Below are 16,675 nucleotides of genomic sequence, written 5' to 3'. Positions count from 1 at the left end.
TCCAAAAGTATGTTTTCTGTGCGCAGAAAAAGTCTGAAAGATACCCACATACCCTCCTGGGTATCCCTGTGGAGTGGCGTGTTATACAAACATGTGGATTTTTTCCCTGCTTTGAGCGTGAGTTTTCTAACCAGAAACAACCAGGAAGAATTTCACTAAAATACTATGAACAGTGCTCGTCGCGTGCCCGCTCTGTGCAGGGCACCTTCTTTGGTGCCCAGATGGGGAAAATGTGGAACAGAGAGGAGAAGACCTTCGGGGGGTGGGGGGTGGGCCCTGCTGGGCTGGGGGGGGCGCGTGAGGTGCGGTGACGCTCACATCCCAGCATCGTCCCAGGTCTTTGGGTGTCTAAAGCCTTAGGACCGGGAACCTCTGGAAAGAACGCTTCTCTCTTTTCTTCAGAAGATACCGTGGGGTCAGGGGGCTGTAGCAGGGGTTTTAAACCATTCTTTCCCTGGAGAAACACTTAATGTTACACAGTTTTCTCTATCAACTTCTTTAGCTGCCTCTCACAAAATTTTACTGTGTTGTGTTTTATCATTCAGTTCAAAATATTTTGTGATATCCTTTGTGGGTTTTTTCTTTTTTTGGACCCATGTATTATATAGAAGCGTATTGCTTAATTTGCAAATACTTGGGAATTTTCCAGATTTTTTTTTTGTTTAACTTTATTGGGGGGAGGCTGTCAAAGACGTACCCTACACGATTTCCATTCTTTGACATGTACTGATATTTTTACGGCCCAGCACATGCTGTGTGCCTGTGAATTCCTTGTGCCCAGGGCGGCTGTGTATTTTGGCATCATTGTTGGCTCCGATGCTCTAAGAAGGTCCACGAGGAGACGATTTGACAGCCTCGTTCATTTCTTCTGTGTCCTCAGTGATTTCTGTCTGCTGCTCAGTTCGGTGGCAGAGAAGGCGTTGCAATCTCCAGCTCTGTGGATGTGTCCATTTCTCTGCCAGGCTTTGCTTCGTGTGGCGTGAAGCTATGTCACGAAGCACATACACACGAAGGATTGGTATCTCTTCTTGCCGGAGGTGTCCTTTCGTCGTCAGGAAGTGCACCTCTACCCTCCAGGGATACGTACTTCCCCGAAGTCGACTTCGTCTAAGTAAACCCTCTACCCTTTTTCTTTTCCACCATTCGTGTCTTGTATTCTAAATATGTATCTCGTGGATAACATATAATTGCTTTTTAAAAAATTGCTCGTCTTGCTTTAAAAAAAAAAATTCACTCTGACATTTTCTGCCTTTTAACTGAAGTGTTTAGTCCATTTCCACTTAAAGTGATTTTTATATGGTTGGTTTCAAGTCCACCACTCTGGTTTTGTGTCTTGTATTTGTATTATCTGTTCTTTATCCCCCCTTTCCTGACAACTTGTAGATTGGTCACAAATTTTTTTTCTCTTCCTTTGTCTTTTTGAGGGTCACACCTCTAACATATGGAGGGTCCCAGATGAGGGGTCGAATCGGAACTGTAGCCGCTGGCCTGCGCCAGAGCCACAGCAGCGCAGGATCCGAGCCGCGTCTGTGACCTACACCACAGCTCACGGCAACGCTGGATCCTTAACCCACTGGGCAAGGCCAGGAATCAAACCTGTGTCGTCACGGGTGCTAGTCGGGCTCATTAACCACTGAGCCACGATGGGAACTCCTGGTCGCATGTTTTTAGTAACCCATTGTGTCTCCTCTGTTGCCTTGTTGACTATTTATCTTTGCTCTTTATCTGATTTTTTCGTGATGGCTCTAGGGGTTAAACATCATCCTTACGCGTCGCGGTCTCTCTCGAGTTAATACTGTACCTCCTCGTCGCAGCACACCCTTCCCTTTGCCTCGTCCTGCCCCTTTGTGCTGCTGTTGGCGTATGTTTCACTCCTGCGTGTGTTGTAAACCCCACACAATGCTGTAATTATTTTTGCTTTAAACAGTCATCTTTTTAAAGTCAAGAAATGGGGGAAGGGCTTTTGTATAAACTCCGTATCAACACTTTTCACTCCTTTGTTTAGATCTGAGTTTCCATCTGATGTCCTTTTCTTTCAGCCTAAAGAACTGCCTTTAACATTTCTTGTAGAGCAAGTCTGCTGGTGAAATTCAGCTTTCATCTGTCTGAAAATGTCTTTATTTCACCGTCACTCTTGAAGGATGTTTTTGCTGCATATAGAAATCTATGTTGACAGTTTTTTCCCCTCTTAGCCCTTTAAAGGTGTCAGTCTGTTGTATTGTGACTTGTATGGCTTCTGAGATCTCAGCGGTTATTTTGATCTTTGTTCCCCTATATATAAAGCCTCCTCCCCGCCCCCCCCGCCCCCGCCCCTAGCTGCTTTTTATATTTCCTCTTTCTCTTTGTTTTCAGACATTTAACTATGATATACCAAGATGCGGTTTCATTTGTGTTTATTGTGCTTGAGTATCAGAGAATCTTGGATCTGTAGCTTGATTTTTTTTTTATTAAATTTTGAGATTCTCCTCCCGTTGCTTTCTCAAATACCTCCCCCCCCTTCCCCCTCCTCTTTCCTGAACTCCAGTTTGGTGCCTGTTAAACTGTTGGCCATGGCTCTCCAAGTCCCTGAGGCGTTGTTCTTTTTTTCCCGTTTTCTCCCCACCTTCTCTTTGCTTCAGTTCAGATACTTTCTGTTGCCTGTTTTCATGTCTTCAGAGTCACTGATTGCAGCCGACCCACTAATGTTTTTCATTTAGGATACTGTGTTTTCCAGTTCTAGAAGTTCATCTGGGAGTTCCCGTCGTGGCGCAGCAGAAACGAATCTGACTAGGAACCATGAGGTTGTGGGTTCGATCCCTGGCCTCGATCAGTGGGTTAAGGATCTGGCATTGCCGTGAGCTGTGGTGTAGATCGCAGACGCAGCTTGGATCTGGCGTTGCCGTGGCTGTGGTGCAGGCCGGTGGCTACAGCTCCGACTGGACCCCTAGCCTGGGAACCTCCATATGCTGTGGGAGCGGCCCTAGAAAAGGCAGAAAGACAAAAAAAAAAAAGAGAGAGAGAGAGAAATTCCATCTGGTTTATGTTTATAGTTGCCACTTCTCTGCTGAGATTCCCCATCTTGTCTTCTTTTTTTTTCTTTTCATTTTTTTGTCTTTTTAAGTCAGGTTCGTTAACCACTGAGCCATGACAGGAACTCCTCTTCATTCATTTCATTCATTTTAATATTCATAATAGCTGTCTTATTGTTTGGTTGGTTGTTTTTTGTTTTTGTTTTTGTTTTGTTTTTTTGGTCTTTGGTCTTTTGTCTTCTCAAGGCTGCATCTGTGGCACATGGAGGTTCCCAGGCTAGGGGTCAAATCAGAGCCGCAGCCAATGCAGGATCTGAGCCACGTCTGCAACCAACACCACAGCTCACGGCAACGCCGGATCCCCAACCCACTGAGCGAGGCCAGGGGTTGAACCCACAACCTCATGGTTCCTAGTCGGATTTGTTTCTGCTGTGCCATGACGGGAACTCCTGTGTTATCATTCTCACGTGCAGATTCTGACATCTGTGTGAGCTCTTGGTCTGATTCTCTGGCCTGATTCTCTCTCTGTAGGGGTCACATTTTCCTGGTGTTTTTTGTTTGTCTTTGCATCTCCAGTAGTTTTTCGTCTTGTAGGCTGGACATTTCGGTTCTCACTTTCTTGAGAGTCTAGATTGCGTGGACCTGCTCTGAGACCACTGTGAAGAAGAGTTGAGTTCTAACAGTTAATTCACAGGGAGGGTCGACCTGACGCCCTTGAGGCTTATTTTTAGTTGTTGTGACGGCAGGACCAGTGTGTGCTTCCTCCAGGGCTCGTACGTCCCGACAGCTGAAGCGTGGCCTTCCTGGAGATGCCGGCACCTGCCCCCCTTGTGCAGGTCTCCGCTTAGCTCCCCACTTCCCAGGCCTGGCGGAGTCCTGCCCTGCACACCTGCGGGTTTGCAGGACCAAGGCTCAGGTGAGCCCTCACGCAGATTCCTGAGAGCCCCCCGGGCCCACCCCTGCCCGCGTCATTACTCGCTCAGCAGGTCAAGGATCCGGCGTTGCCGTGAGCTGTGGTGTAGGTTGCAGACCAGGCTCGGATCTGACATTGCTGTGGCTGTAGTGTAGGCTGGCAGCTACAGCTCCGATTGGACCCCTAGCCTGGGAATCTCCATGTGCCACAGGAGTGGCCCTAAAAACCAAAAAAAAAAAAAAAGAAAGAAAGAAAGAAAGAAAAAAGAAAAGCAAGATTGTGCAGTTAACTCATGGAATGTGGTGGGACCCCTCTGGCTTTGGCGGTTAAGGTTTTCATAGCCAAGGAAAGGGCAGCTGTGTTTGTTAACTTCCACACTTGTTAGCGGACACCCCGGTGCGCTGGCCGCGGCTGGGGTGGGGAGACCTGGCGATGCTGGTGACAGGAAGGCACCTGAGAGCCCCTTTGTTAAGGAGCCCGGTTGTCCTGGAGGCCCATCATCGCATGGGGCCCTGGAGGCAACCAGCTTGCCGTGGCTCGTCACGCAGGTCAGGAGAGTCTCTGCCCACGTGCTCATCCCCCCCACCCCCGCGCCCGCCCGCCCGGGCTGCGCTGAGTGATTCCGAGCATCGCCGAGGCCGTGCGGGGCCTTCGCCGGTGGTGACATCCCTTGTTATGGCATCTCTGCACCGTCCATTTTTAATATGCTCTTGGCCATGCATTCTTTTTCATTCCACATCTTCCTTTTCGGCTTCCTTTTTATTTCCAATTCCTTTTTGATACTTACTTTCACTTGGACACTCAGAAGAATCCCTTTTATATTTTTTTCAGTGACCTTTTTTTTTCCCCCAGCAGGCAGCGCTGGGGGTTCTTTTTTTTTTTTTTCCCTCCTCATTCTTCCTTCTATTTAAAATTTAACGGGCGTCTTTCTGCTCCTCTCTCCTCCAGTCTGCTGTGGGCAGCTGCTCAAAGAGGCCGTGGCGGACAAGTCCAAGTATGGCAAGGTGATCCTGTCCTTTTTCGAAAAGGAGATAGCAGGTAGGCCCCCCTTCGGGGAACTTCCAGAACCGTCCAGGCTCTGGAGAGACACTGCTGTGCGAGGCTTGTGGGCCCCTGGGGCTCCGACTGGGGAGATAACTGGGAAATGGGAGCTGGGCTCCCTCGTTGGCAAGGGATCTGTGTCCCTTCCCTGCCTGGTCCCCTTGGCTCCCAAGTGCGTCCCGAGGGAGGGGCTCTCTGGACGTGACCCTTTCACTGCTGGTGTGGCACGTTTCCGTTTCTCAAGAACCCTTTGCTTTCCAAAACTGTTAGCACTTGATGCCAAGACCCAGGAGAGGCCACGGAGCTGCCCGCCCTTGCATTATTTGGTGTAGAAAAATTCTCTGGGCAAATATGCCAAGTTACCCAGCAGTCAGAAGCCGGAAGGTCCAGACAGCTTTGCAGATATGAGGCTCGAGTGGCTTCGGGTCACAGGGGCTGGATCGGATCTTCTTTCCAGACCCCCTCTGTGATCCACACCGAGAAAGGCACCTGCTCCAGTCCCCAAGTCCACAAGGGGGCCCCCCAGGAGGGACCGAGCTGCCAAGGCACAGAGCCAGCCCCTGCCGGGGTTTGTCCCCGAGGCCGTGCGTTTTCCACACACCCGCATCTTCCACTCTTGTGTCAGGGCTGTAGCTCCTCTGTGCAGCCAGTACCAGCTCGTTATCAAGGCTGTGAGCAGGTACCTATTGTGAAGAAAACCCACCCAGAAAGAAGCTGCCCTTACACAGGACAATGAGGAGTTCCTCTGGGGTGCAGCGGGTTAAGGGTCCGGCTTTGCCCCAGCCGTGGCGTAGGTCGGTCGCAGCTGCAGCTCAGGTTCAATCCCTGGCCTGGGAACTTGCATATGCCATGGGTGCGGCCAAAAAGGAAAGAAAAGGGCAAGGCACAGGCCCTGACAGGGCCGCCCTCCCGACAGAAGGCTCCCCGCCTCTCCTGCTGTTTTCTGGGCCGGGTACGTGGATGAGGAAGCTCGGAACCGGCTGCTGGCTCCTGACCTCGGCTTACAGGGCCCCGGGGAGGACCGCCTGGCCCGGCCCTCCAAGACCCTCCTTCGGTTGCTCTAGCTCCGGGGGTGACGTTCAAGTGAGGCCGAATGGCGTCTATCCAGCGCAGGGACCTTCATAGCGAGACACGGGGGTCAGTGAGGGGCCTGTTCCCTCCTGAGTCACAGGGCTGGAGACTGGGACGGGGTGTGAGCTGGGGCCCTGGGTGGGAGTACAAGTCTCTGCTCCAGATCTGGGGGCTGCCCCCGCCGGCCACACGGCCCCCGAGTGTCAGTGGTGAGCTGGGGGCCGCCGCCGCCGCCGCCGCTGGAGCACAGTTGCCCAAAAGAACGTTCGTTGCGTAAATGAGTGATTCTTAGCAGATTTATGTCACTTTAGTGTCCTGCTGCACACACTGGGTGGTAATGTGTCTACTTCTCCACGAAGCAACATTTCACGGTTCAGAAAGACAACGGCCAAGCTGCTGAGGCAAGAGTGGACGCTGGGCAAATCCTAGGCAAGTGAAGGCAGAAAGCCTTTGTCTCCTCTTGCAGTTTTCCTATACTTTTGAATTTTTTTTTTCCAAATTAGAAAGTCACAAAAAGCCTGCGTGCAGGTGCTTTCCAGACGGGTGCCCTTCAGTAATACCGCGGTGCCTCCTCTCGTGCCGCCGCAGGGGTGCAGACAGCCTGGGTTCTTTGATGCTCGGGGCCCACGAGCAACTGCACCGGTCCCATCAGCCCGAGGCGCCCTCCTGCCACCGGGCAGGGAGTGCTCTCGTGCTCCACACCGCCTCTGGGTATCGCTGGGTTATTCGCTTTCCAGTGCTGCCGAGCCCAGCTGAGTGGTTTCACACTCACAGATTTGTTATCTTTCAGTGCAGGAGGTCAGAAGCCCTGCAATCACGTGCTGGCAGGGCTGCGCTCCTCCTGGGGAAATTCTCTGGGGAGAACCTGTTTCCCTGCCTCTTGCAGCCTCCGAGAGGCCCCCCCCCTCCCGTCTTCACCGTCAGCCGTGTAGCTGCCTTCACGCCTCCCTCTGACTCTGACCGCCAAGCACACCCAGGGTGTCTTTTTCACTGGTGGTCAAGAGGCAGAGCTGCTGCTTTTCTGTTTTGGTGTTTCGGTGCCTACAGAGGAGACAGTGCGTAATCCCCGATTTCCTGTAAAGGGAGCCAGGCGCCGCCGGTAGCCTCGGTCGTCAGTGCTTTGTGCTAAGTTTTCTCCTCTCTAAGCTCTGTTCACTTAGACGGCGTCGCTCTGCACCTGCACGTCCTGCACAGTGAAAGACACAAGCACCCGTGTCACGTCTTCCTAACGGAAGCAATAAATTCTGTCACTTCGCTAATCCTGAGCTCGCGGGGACAACAAAGTGTTCATTTACATTCATCCCCACTAACAGGCCTCATTAGTGGCTGCGGAGCCACTGCCGAGAAAACCAAAGCCTCGGCTGGCTGGCGGAGGAAGAGCGCCGAACCCCCCAGGTCTGGCCAAGCCGCCTCGCCGCCAGGGAAGACAGGAAGAAAATTTAAATGATTCTCCATCGAAGTCAGCTTTGAAAGGAAGGTCAGACTGAGCACGGAAGCTCTGCGTAGTTACCACAGCCCCACTCCCCTTCCGGAATCTTCTGGAATCCGGCACTGCTGGTGTCTGGGTTTCTGGCAGGGAATCAGCCTCACCCAGCCTGAGCTTGGAACTCCTCAGGAGACAGACCCAGGGTCTCCGGGGGTATTGGACGGAGAAGGTGGCCTGGCTCGGAGGCACAGTCAGGCTTCCTGAATGCCCCCCACCTCCCCCCCGGTCCAGGCCCGGGGACAAGCCAGGTGGGAGGCAGAGGTGGCACTTCACCATAAAGAGCCACCCCCCGAAAGTGGGGCTGGGGAGACCGGCCCAGGCATCCCCAGGAAGAGCCCGACTGGGTGGAGGTGGAAGTGGGAGGGAATGGGCCACACCGAGGGCAAGGGCCCGCCACCTAGAGGGTGGGAGCCGGAGGGACATGGCCAATCCCACGGGTGACGCCTGTCTGTGCGGGAGTGAGGCAGGGGCAGGGGGAGCTCACGCTCCCACACCACCCTGGACCACGCTGCCCCTGAACCAGAGAGCTCGCTCATCCACCATCACTCTCTCTCTTTTTTCCCTTTTCTAGGGCTGCTTCCTGAGGCATGTGGAGGTTCCCAGACTAGGGGGTCTAATCGGGGCTGTAGACCCCAGCCTACGCCAGAGCCATAGCAACTTGGCATCCGAGCCGCATCTGCGACCTACACCACAGCTCACGGCAACGCTGGATCCTTAACCCACTGAGCAAGGCCAGGGATCGAACCCGCAACCTCATGGTTCCTAGTCGGATTCATTAACCACTGCGCCACTGCAGGAGCTCCCACCATCACTTTCCACCATTGGCAGAACTTCTGGGAGAGGAGCTGTGGCTGCCCCTCCCCCCAGGGGGCCGTGGGGGCGACTCAGATCCCCCTCCCCCAGGCCCTGGGTGGGCTTCCCATGTGCCTGCTGGGTGCCAGCCTTCCTGGGAGCCCCTCCTGTGCTTTCTCAGAGAAATCCAGAAGGTTCCAGAAACCCTACAAAGTTCAGGGAGCTCAGCTAAAGGAGCAGAGAGTCTGGTAAGGACACAAGAGCCCTGATCACCTGGGGCAGAGCCCCAGCAGCTCAGAGCTGGCAGCTGTCACCGCCAGAGCATTCTGTCCTGTGGCCCACCTGGTGTAGAACTCCCCCTCCCCTGCCCCGGTCACACCCCAGAGCGCGGCAGCGCCCCTCTGCGGGCGGGCCCTCCTCCCCGCCGGCGGGACTCCGCCGGTGCTCCTGGCTGCTGGCTTCCTGCCTCTCCCCACCAGCCTCCAAGCTGCAAGCCCTGGGGACAGGCAGCTTGGTCATGGCCGTGCAGCCCGGCCACCCTCGCAGTCATGGCCGCCGCCAGCAGCTGGAGGAAGATCCAGATGTTGGCTTTGCCCGCACGGAGCCACTTTCTCACATGCCCCGCGGGGCCTCATGACCGGTGTCCAGCCGTGACCTCTGCAGGCTTAGTTACGTTCTTGTTTGTCCTCACAGGTGCTGTCAACACCTCCGCCTCTCAGATCAGCGGAGAATTAATAACCGCGTGGCTTTCACATCTTTCCACGCATACCGGGCAGAGGCCTCCAGGGCCCCGTCTCAGCTCGTCCTAAATCTCCTGACCCCGGGCTCTCGGCGGCCCTGTGGACAGAGGGCTGGGAGATGCTTATTCTCTGCTCTGGATTTTGAGATGTATGGGTCTGACCTCCTAAACTCATTCCAATTCGAGCTGCACTAAGCAGAGCAAATTTATTCCCCAGGGCTCTGCACAGCCACCTCCACGGCAGTCGCAGAGCAGCGCCCGTCATGCAGGCTTGGCCGCCCGGAAGCTCCCGTCTTACAAAACAAGTGAAAACCTTTCTGGGCTTTTGGAAAAGCAGCTTCTCAGCTGCTCATAGAGCACTTAAACGCGGGTGGCCGGTGCTGCTGCTCTTTTCTCCCCGAGGTCAGGCAAAGGGGCGGCTAGAGTTCCATTCTCTGCTTAAGTCGTCAGTGGCTCACCATGGCCACGACCTCCAAGGGATGTGCTCAGGGAGTTCCCGTCGCGGCTCGGCAGTAACGAACCCATCTGGTGTCCGAGAGGACACAGGTTTGATCCCTGGCCTCTCTCAGTTGGTTAAGGGTCTGGCAGTGCCGTGAGCTGTGGTCTTGATCGCAGGCGCGGCTCGGATCCTGTGTTGCTGTGGCTGTGGTGTAGGCCAGCAGGCGCAGCTCCCACTGGGACCCTAGCCTGGCAACTTCCATATGCCATGAGTTTGGCCCTATAAAGACCAAAAAAAAAAAAAAAAAAGTGATATGCCCGGATTCTTCTCTGGGCTTCACACCTACCAGAGGGCCTTAGAGCAGGTGAGCTGTTCTAGTCCCAGGCCCGGAGCGTCCCCAGGATGGCGGCCTCTGCCTTGGCCCATCAGGAGGTCTTGTTCCCCAGTTTTCACTTCGGCCTCGACTCACCCAGCGGAAGCAGGGCTGCATTGCTCCATTTTCAGCCCTTCTCCCAGGAATTCCAGCCGAACGTTGCAGTGCTTGTTGGCAGTAGATAGAACCTAATTCCAGATTGCTGGGCCTCATTAGTGATACGCCACCGTCTCTTTGGTTCAGAAAGGCTGCCTTCTACTGACTCTGGCAGTTGTTTCTGTTCTTGAATGTTGCTCGTGCTTTCCCTGGAGCTGGGCCACGCGGGGAAGATGTTAAGACAGCCGAAGGTGCCTCTTGTCCTCGTTGGTTTAAGTCTTTGCACCAAGTGTGTGAGAGAAGTCTGTGCAGACCCGTCCACGCGTGCTCCGAACCTGCTGCAATCGTCAGGTTGGGGACCGCCAGCGAGGGCGGGTCCTGGGATGGGGGTTCCCCGTCACCTGTCACTCCAGGAATGGAAGGGACACCTGCGCGCTCCAGCACCAGCCCACCCGGCTCGTTGGCCGGGGTGCAAGCAGCTCCTAACTCCCCTCGCCTCTGTGAGCAGCCCCCGCCCCCGCCAGCACCCCCCTGCCCCCCCGCAGCCAGAGCAGCCACTCAAAGACGGCCCCCGTTCCTGGGTGCACACGCCATACGTATAGTTTCAGGTGAGGAGAAACCACTTAATTGGTGTAATCAGTTCCCCCTAAAAGCACAAGTCCCGGCAAGTTGAAAAGGCAGCTGGAAGGCAAATCATTGCCGGCGTAGCCTGTGCCCCTCCCGACCCCGTTTGTCCTCAGTATTTCTGTCTGGCGAAGGCCCCTCATGGCCTAATAGAACCTGAGAAGAGGCGAAAGATTTGCGGGCGATTCAAGCCTCTAATTTGCACCCTTTCCGGTAATGAGACTCACCCATAGCCAGCGCCGCTACCGGAAGACAAACAAGCCAAGCCAGCCCCAAATTGGCATGATTACGAGAATTTTCGAGAGCCTTCTGCGAGTCCACACCCCAGGAGGCCTGGATCAGAGCTCAGCCCAAGTGCTGCCTTTTTTTTTTTTTTTTAAGGGGGAATTAATATTCTCATCACTAAATGCACACGAAAGAGTCGACAATACACCTGCTTTTGTCTTTTGTTGAAAACTTGCAGAGTTGCTGAGTTGAAAGACAAAGTAAACCTTCCCATCTGAGGAGGTAAGCGGAAGGCTGTTTCTAGTTTTTAACCGTGCAGCCTCGGTGAGCTGCAAGCTGTCTTTTACCGCAGAGGGGCGACCCCGAGGGACCTCTGCCCGTTTCCAGCACGTCTTTGCATGTGGTGTGTTTGTACCAGCTGAAGACGGCGCAGGACTCTCTAAATAATTTACCAGTTGATTAATAGACTCACAGGGGTATAATTAGAAGAGGGAGAGGCGGTGGGTACAGTAACCGGTGCAGTGCTTGGGGGAACAGGAGCCTTTATTTTTTTAAAGAAACTTTCTAGGGTGCTGGGCGTTTGAAGCTAAGTTGGGAAGAGCTCAGTGCCTCTTCTCTTTTGAAGTGGAAATAGGACAGTTTGAATCCGTCGAGTTTAATTTTTCACAAGCTTTAGGGGCCCCGCAGTGCAACTCCCTTTTTATTATTGAAAAAACTCTACATTTTTCTTTCATTTTTCTACACACACACACACACACACACAGACACAGTCTAAGCAATAAGAAACACATTAATTTGCTCTTTTCGTTAGTGTGTATTTTATTCACTTCACCCCCCCCCCCCCGCCGCCGGCTGTGTCCCTACGTGTACCTTTGGTGCCCCCACCCAGAACCCCCACTGACCGGCTGCCCAGAGGTTGATTAATGGACAGCCGTGTAATTTATGCATTTTAAAGGAACCCTCACCTCCGTCTGACAATGCTTTTGAAGTAGCTCCTTTTTTCAAGTCAAACTTTGGACTGTTCCGCTGGGATCACTGCCAAGATCTCCTTATGGAAACTACGTAGGAGTCTTTCTGCCGAGACGCCCCTGCAGAGCAGTGGGTCGCAAAGTGGGGGTGCGTTCTGAGGGCTGGGGGTCTCTTAATGAGGACAGCTGTAGAAAGGGGGTCAGCGCCGTTTATCAACAGGTTTGCACCCCTGGAGGGCTCAGCTCTGAATTTTTCAAAACTAGACTCTATTGCAAAAGTACACGACGTCTCTCCACGTGATTAAAATGATGCTTTGCTGGAGCGCCGTCCAAAGGTCTGTGGCCAGAGGCGTGCAAAGCTTTTCGTCCAGAGGGCAGAGCAGTGGGGCTGAGGTGGCAAGGGGCTCTCATTCACTCGTGCTTCTGTGTGGTGAGATGCTCCTCTCCTCCAGAGACGGGGCTTGTCTAGTGTCACCAGAGAGCAGGGGCTTGTCTAGTGTTGTGGTGTCACCAGAGAAGGGCTTGTCTGGTGTCGTGGTGTCACCAGAGAGCAGGGCTTGTCTAGTGTCGTGGTGTTGTCAGAGACGGGGGCTTGTCTAGTGTCGTGGTGTCACCAGAGAGGGGCTTGCCTTGTGTCATGGTGTCACCAGAGAGCAGGGCTTGTCTAGTGTCGTGGTGTTGTCAGAGACGGGCGCTCGTCTAGTGTCGTGGTGTCGTCAGAGACGGGGGCCTGTCTAGTGTCGTGGTGTCACCAGAGACGGGGGCTTGTCTAGTGTCATGGTGTCACCAGAGACGGGGGGCTCATTTAGTGTCGTGGTGTCGTCAGAGACGGGGGCTTGTCTAGTGTCATGGTGCCACCAGAGACGGGGGCTCATTTAGTGTCGTGGTGTCGTCAGAGACGGGGGCTTGTCTAGTGTCATGGTGCCACCAGAGACGGGGGCTCATTTAGTGTCATGGTGTCACCAGAGACGGGGGCTTGTCTAGTGTCGTGGTGTCATCAGAGATGGGGGCTCATTTAGTGTCATGGTGTCACCAGAGACGGGGGCTTGTCTAGTGTCATGGTGCCACCAGAGACGGGGGCTCATTTAGTGTCATGGTGTCACCAGAGACGGGGGCTCATTTAGTGTCATGGTGTCATCAGAGACGGGGGCTCATCTAGTGTCGTGGTGTCACCAGAGACGGGGGCTTGTCTACTGTCGTGGTGTCGTCAGAGATGGGGGCTCATTTAGTGTCATGGTGTCATCAGAGACGGGGGCTCATCTAGTGTCGTGGTGTCACCAGAGACGGGGGCTTGTCTACTGTCGTGGTGTCACCAGAGAGAGGGGCGGCACAGATGCTCCTGCTGCCCTGCATTCTCGGAGGGGCTCCCTGTGTGTCAGGTGTCCCGATCACAAAAAGAAAGGGGAGCCCCGAGGGCCTGGAGTCCTTCTCACTGACCGGAGCTTCAGGAAGCCTTTCCCTCCGCGGCGGCCCTGGTGGCTTCCAGCCCACTCGGCTGTGAAATCGTCTGTGACAGGCCAGACCCGGAGGCCCCAGCTTCTCCTCCAGCGAGGCGGTGTCCTGGCTTGGGGGTCTGGCCAGCCCCCTCCTTCCTACCCCCGGGGGCGGCAGCAGCTCGAGGCCCCCCCCATCCACCGAATGCCCTCAGGGAGTGTGGAGAGAGGCTGCCCTGCATGACCTTCTGCGCCCCTGCCCCTCAGATGGTCGCCACATCCCCAGAACAGGCCAGGGACATGAGACTGTCAGTAGAAGGCAGCGTGAGGCTCCCCCAAGGGGCGGGGGAGAACGTGGCACGGAAGTGACTGTGGCACAGAAGTGACTGTGGAGGAAGGAAGGCGCGGGGCCCACGCCCTTCAGCTCTGCCCCGAGTACCTGCTCTGAGCCAGAAGGGGGCCAGGGTAGAGGAGGCAGGTGGGATGGGGGACACGGAGGCGAGAGGTCCATGCCCGCCCCTCCCCGGCTCCATCTGGGACCCAGGACTGGTGGAAGGGAGCAGAGGCCTTTCTCCGCCTCACTCTCGAGAGCCTCGGCTCTGCATCTACCCCACTGCGACCTTGGCCATGGCTGGGTGGCAGGGAGGTAGGACGGCCGTCCTCTGGGACCCCCCCACTACCCTGCAGCTGCCCTCCCAGCACCTCACACTGCACTGCCACCTGTCTGCTCCCTGGCCCCCATCGCCACGCGGCTTGCAGTAGGAGCTCCGCTAACATTTGGGAAGGAAGGCAGGAAGGAGCGAGCAGACAGCAACCGCCCGGGACAGGGCGGTGTGGCAGTACCTGGCAGGCCTGCCCCCTGGCGTCGGGGCCCAACAGCAGTTTCCCTCTGCTGCCCGCATCTCTCTACAGGTGAGACCGCATTGGTCCCAAAGAAACAGGCAACAGAAGTCACCTGCCGTCTGTCGGGCTTCTAGGGAGGCGGCCAGCAAGGGTGGGTCCTAGGCAGGCAAGGAGCGGCTGCAGCTTTGGGCTGTGGAACCACCCTTGCTTCCAGCTCAGTTGCTGCCACTGCCCAGCCGTGTGACCTGGGGCAAGCCGCCCGGCCTCTGGGAACTAGGGTGTCCTTGTCTACAACGTGAGCTTTTCACGGTTTCCAGGTCATGGTCTGTAGGACTCGGAGTGCAAATGTCTGTGCAACGTTGAGCGCAGGGCAGGGCCCGAGAGAGGCCCCTCATTGGATGCTCAGGGTTATTAATAGTAATAGTCGTTGTCCCTGTGGTCACGGTGTAGACGTGACGGTGGCAGGATGGTTGAGGACCCCATGTTTCACACGTGGGTTCTGCGGTACCTTACTCTCTGGTTGTGACTGATGCCAGCCGTGGATGCCTGGTCCCTGTGGCCCCGGAACGGGCAGAAGCCCGGTTTGCTCTGCCTCTGGTGTTCCAGTTTGCTGTGGCTGCTGCCTCCCCCTGTCATGGCATAAAATGACGGCTGTTTCCTTATGCTCCTGGCTTCGTGGGTCAGGGTTTCAGGCAGGACTGGCAGGGAGGGCTTGACCCCGTGCTGACCTGGGCCTTATCTGGCACGGCTGGCTCACTGTTCTGGTGCCATCTTCCTCACTTCCAGGCCTGGTGCCTGGGCGGGTGAGGTGCTTGGGGCTGGGCAGGCCTCTCCCGCGAGCAGCCTCTCCACGTGGCTAGCAGCGCAGCCTCGGGTCGGTCAGCCCCCTTAGGCAGTGGCCGGCTCCCCCTGCCCCCCTGTCTGAACAAGGGGCTCAAGGAGGCCAAGGGCGGCTGTGGGGCTCGGGTGGAGGATGGGGCCAGCCGTGAGCCTTCTGACCCGGCCTCAGCGGTCCCGGAATGAGCTTCCCCCTGATCTGTTCCCCAAGCTGGTCGATGACACCAACCTGGATTCAAGGGGGCGGGGGTTAGAGCCCACCTCTAATCACCACCCCGGGGAAGGTCTGTGTTGAGGTCCAGTTTTGTTCAGGATTGGCCGTGTCCTGTGATGGGGTGGGGGTGCTTATAGCGGCCTCATAGGGCCTGGGAGCTGGCCTGACCTCAGATGGGCCTCGGAGGGGCTTGCTGGGAGCTCAGAGACCTCAGAGTCCAATTCTCTTTGGGGGGGGGGGGGCCACACTCGCAGTATGTGAAAGTTCCCAGGCCGGGGATCAGACTCGCAGTATACAGCTACAGCACTGAACCCAGCCATAGCAGTGACAACGCCAAGTCCTTAACCACTGGGCTACCAGGGAACTCGCCAGTTCTCTCTTAAAGAGGAGGAAACCCCAGCTGGAAGGTAAGGTGACACTGTGAGGAGGGTGCAGAGTGGAGGGCAGGGTTCTGCTTCTTCCCCTGAAAGGTGGGCAGAGAGCCAAGATGGGGCAGGTGGCCCTGGAGCTAGATGGCCTGGGTTTAATTCTGGGCTCCGTGACCTGTTAGTATGTGGCTTTGGGCAAATTACTCACGCTCTCTCCGTGTGCCTCAGTTTCCTAATCTCTGAAATGGGGTTGTGGATGGAGTTCCCACTGTGGCTCAGTGGGTGAAGTATCCGTGAGGATGCAGGTTTGATCCCTGGCCTCACTCAGTGGCTTAAGGATCCCGCGTGGCTGCAAGCTGCCGTGTAGGTTGGCAGCTGCAGCTCTGATTTGACCCCTCGCCCGGGAACTTGCATATGCTGCAGGTGCGGCTGTCAAATCAATCAATCAATCAAAGAAAACGGGCTTGTTATGAAGAGTACACGAATTAACATGTGTATTGGCACAGATACATGTTCAGGACAGAGCCCAGCCCACGGCAGGTGCTGCAGCGCACGTGGTTATTAAATAAACATGCCAGCGCGTCTTTTTCCCAGAAGCCCGGGCTCCTGCTTGTTTCCTGGTTTCCCGGTAGGCGCGGATCTTCTGCTCACAGATCGCGTGAGCAGCGGCCTGCTCACTGAAGTGTTGAGGAGGTGGCTGGTTCTGAGCCCTGGCTTCATTCAGATGGAAGGAAAACCGGGTTCCTCAAACTCTGTGATCTGCACTTAACGTTAATACGCTGCACTTTACAACTGTCCAGTCCACATGCTGACAGCTGACCTCTTCCAATTTTCCATCGAAAGGTGTAAAAACGTGTTTTAAGATAAGAATGACCGGAGTTTCCTAGTGGCTCTGTGGGTTAAGGACCTGGCATTGTCACTGCTGTGGCTCGGGTGCAATCCCTGGCGCCGGGAACTTCTGCATGCCTCGGGCATGGCCAATAAAAAGATGAGTTACTGATTAGCAAATGATTAGGTGTTCCCGCTGTGGCACAGTGGTCTGGGAATCCAACTGCAATGGTCATTTCGGAGTCATGGGTTCAATCCCCAACCTGGCACAGTGGGTAAAAGGATCCAGCATTGCCGTAGCTGTGGCGCGGACTCAGTCCCTGGCCCAGGAACTTCCGTGTGCTGTGGGTTTGAAACCCCTAATTATCTAATCCATA

General features: G+C 55.3%; 1 protein-coding gene across 7 annotated transcripts in view; it reads left to right on the top strand.

Moving 5' to 3' along the window:
* The window catches only part of AK8 (adenylate kinase 8), a 128,923-nt gene that overhangs the window by 49,156 nt on the left and 63,092 nt on the right, over positions 1 to 16,675 (top strand). For all 7 annotated transcript variants that reach the window (XM_047768783.1, XM_047768787.1, XM_047768789.1 and 4 more), the window contains one exon: positions 4,870 to 4,959. In XM_047768783.1, coding sequence (XP_047624739.1) covers positions 4,870 to 4,959 — 90 coding nt within the window. The remainder of the gene's footprint in view (positions 1 to 4,869; positions 4,960 to 16,675) is intronic.

The sequence above is a fragment of the Phacochoerus africanus genome, chromosome 2 (genome assembly GCF_016906955.1).
Source record: "Phacochoerus africanus isolate WHEZ1 chromosome 2, ROS_Pafr_v1, whole genome shotgun sequence".
NCBI lineage: Eukaryota > Metazoa > Chordata > Mammalia > Artiodactyla > Suidae > Phacochoerus > Phacochoerus africanus.
The sequence above is the reverse complement of the archived record's forward strand: the minus strand, read 5'-3'. Positions and strand labels throughout refer to the sequence as shown.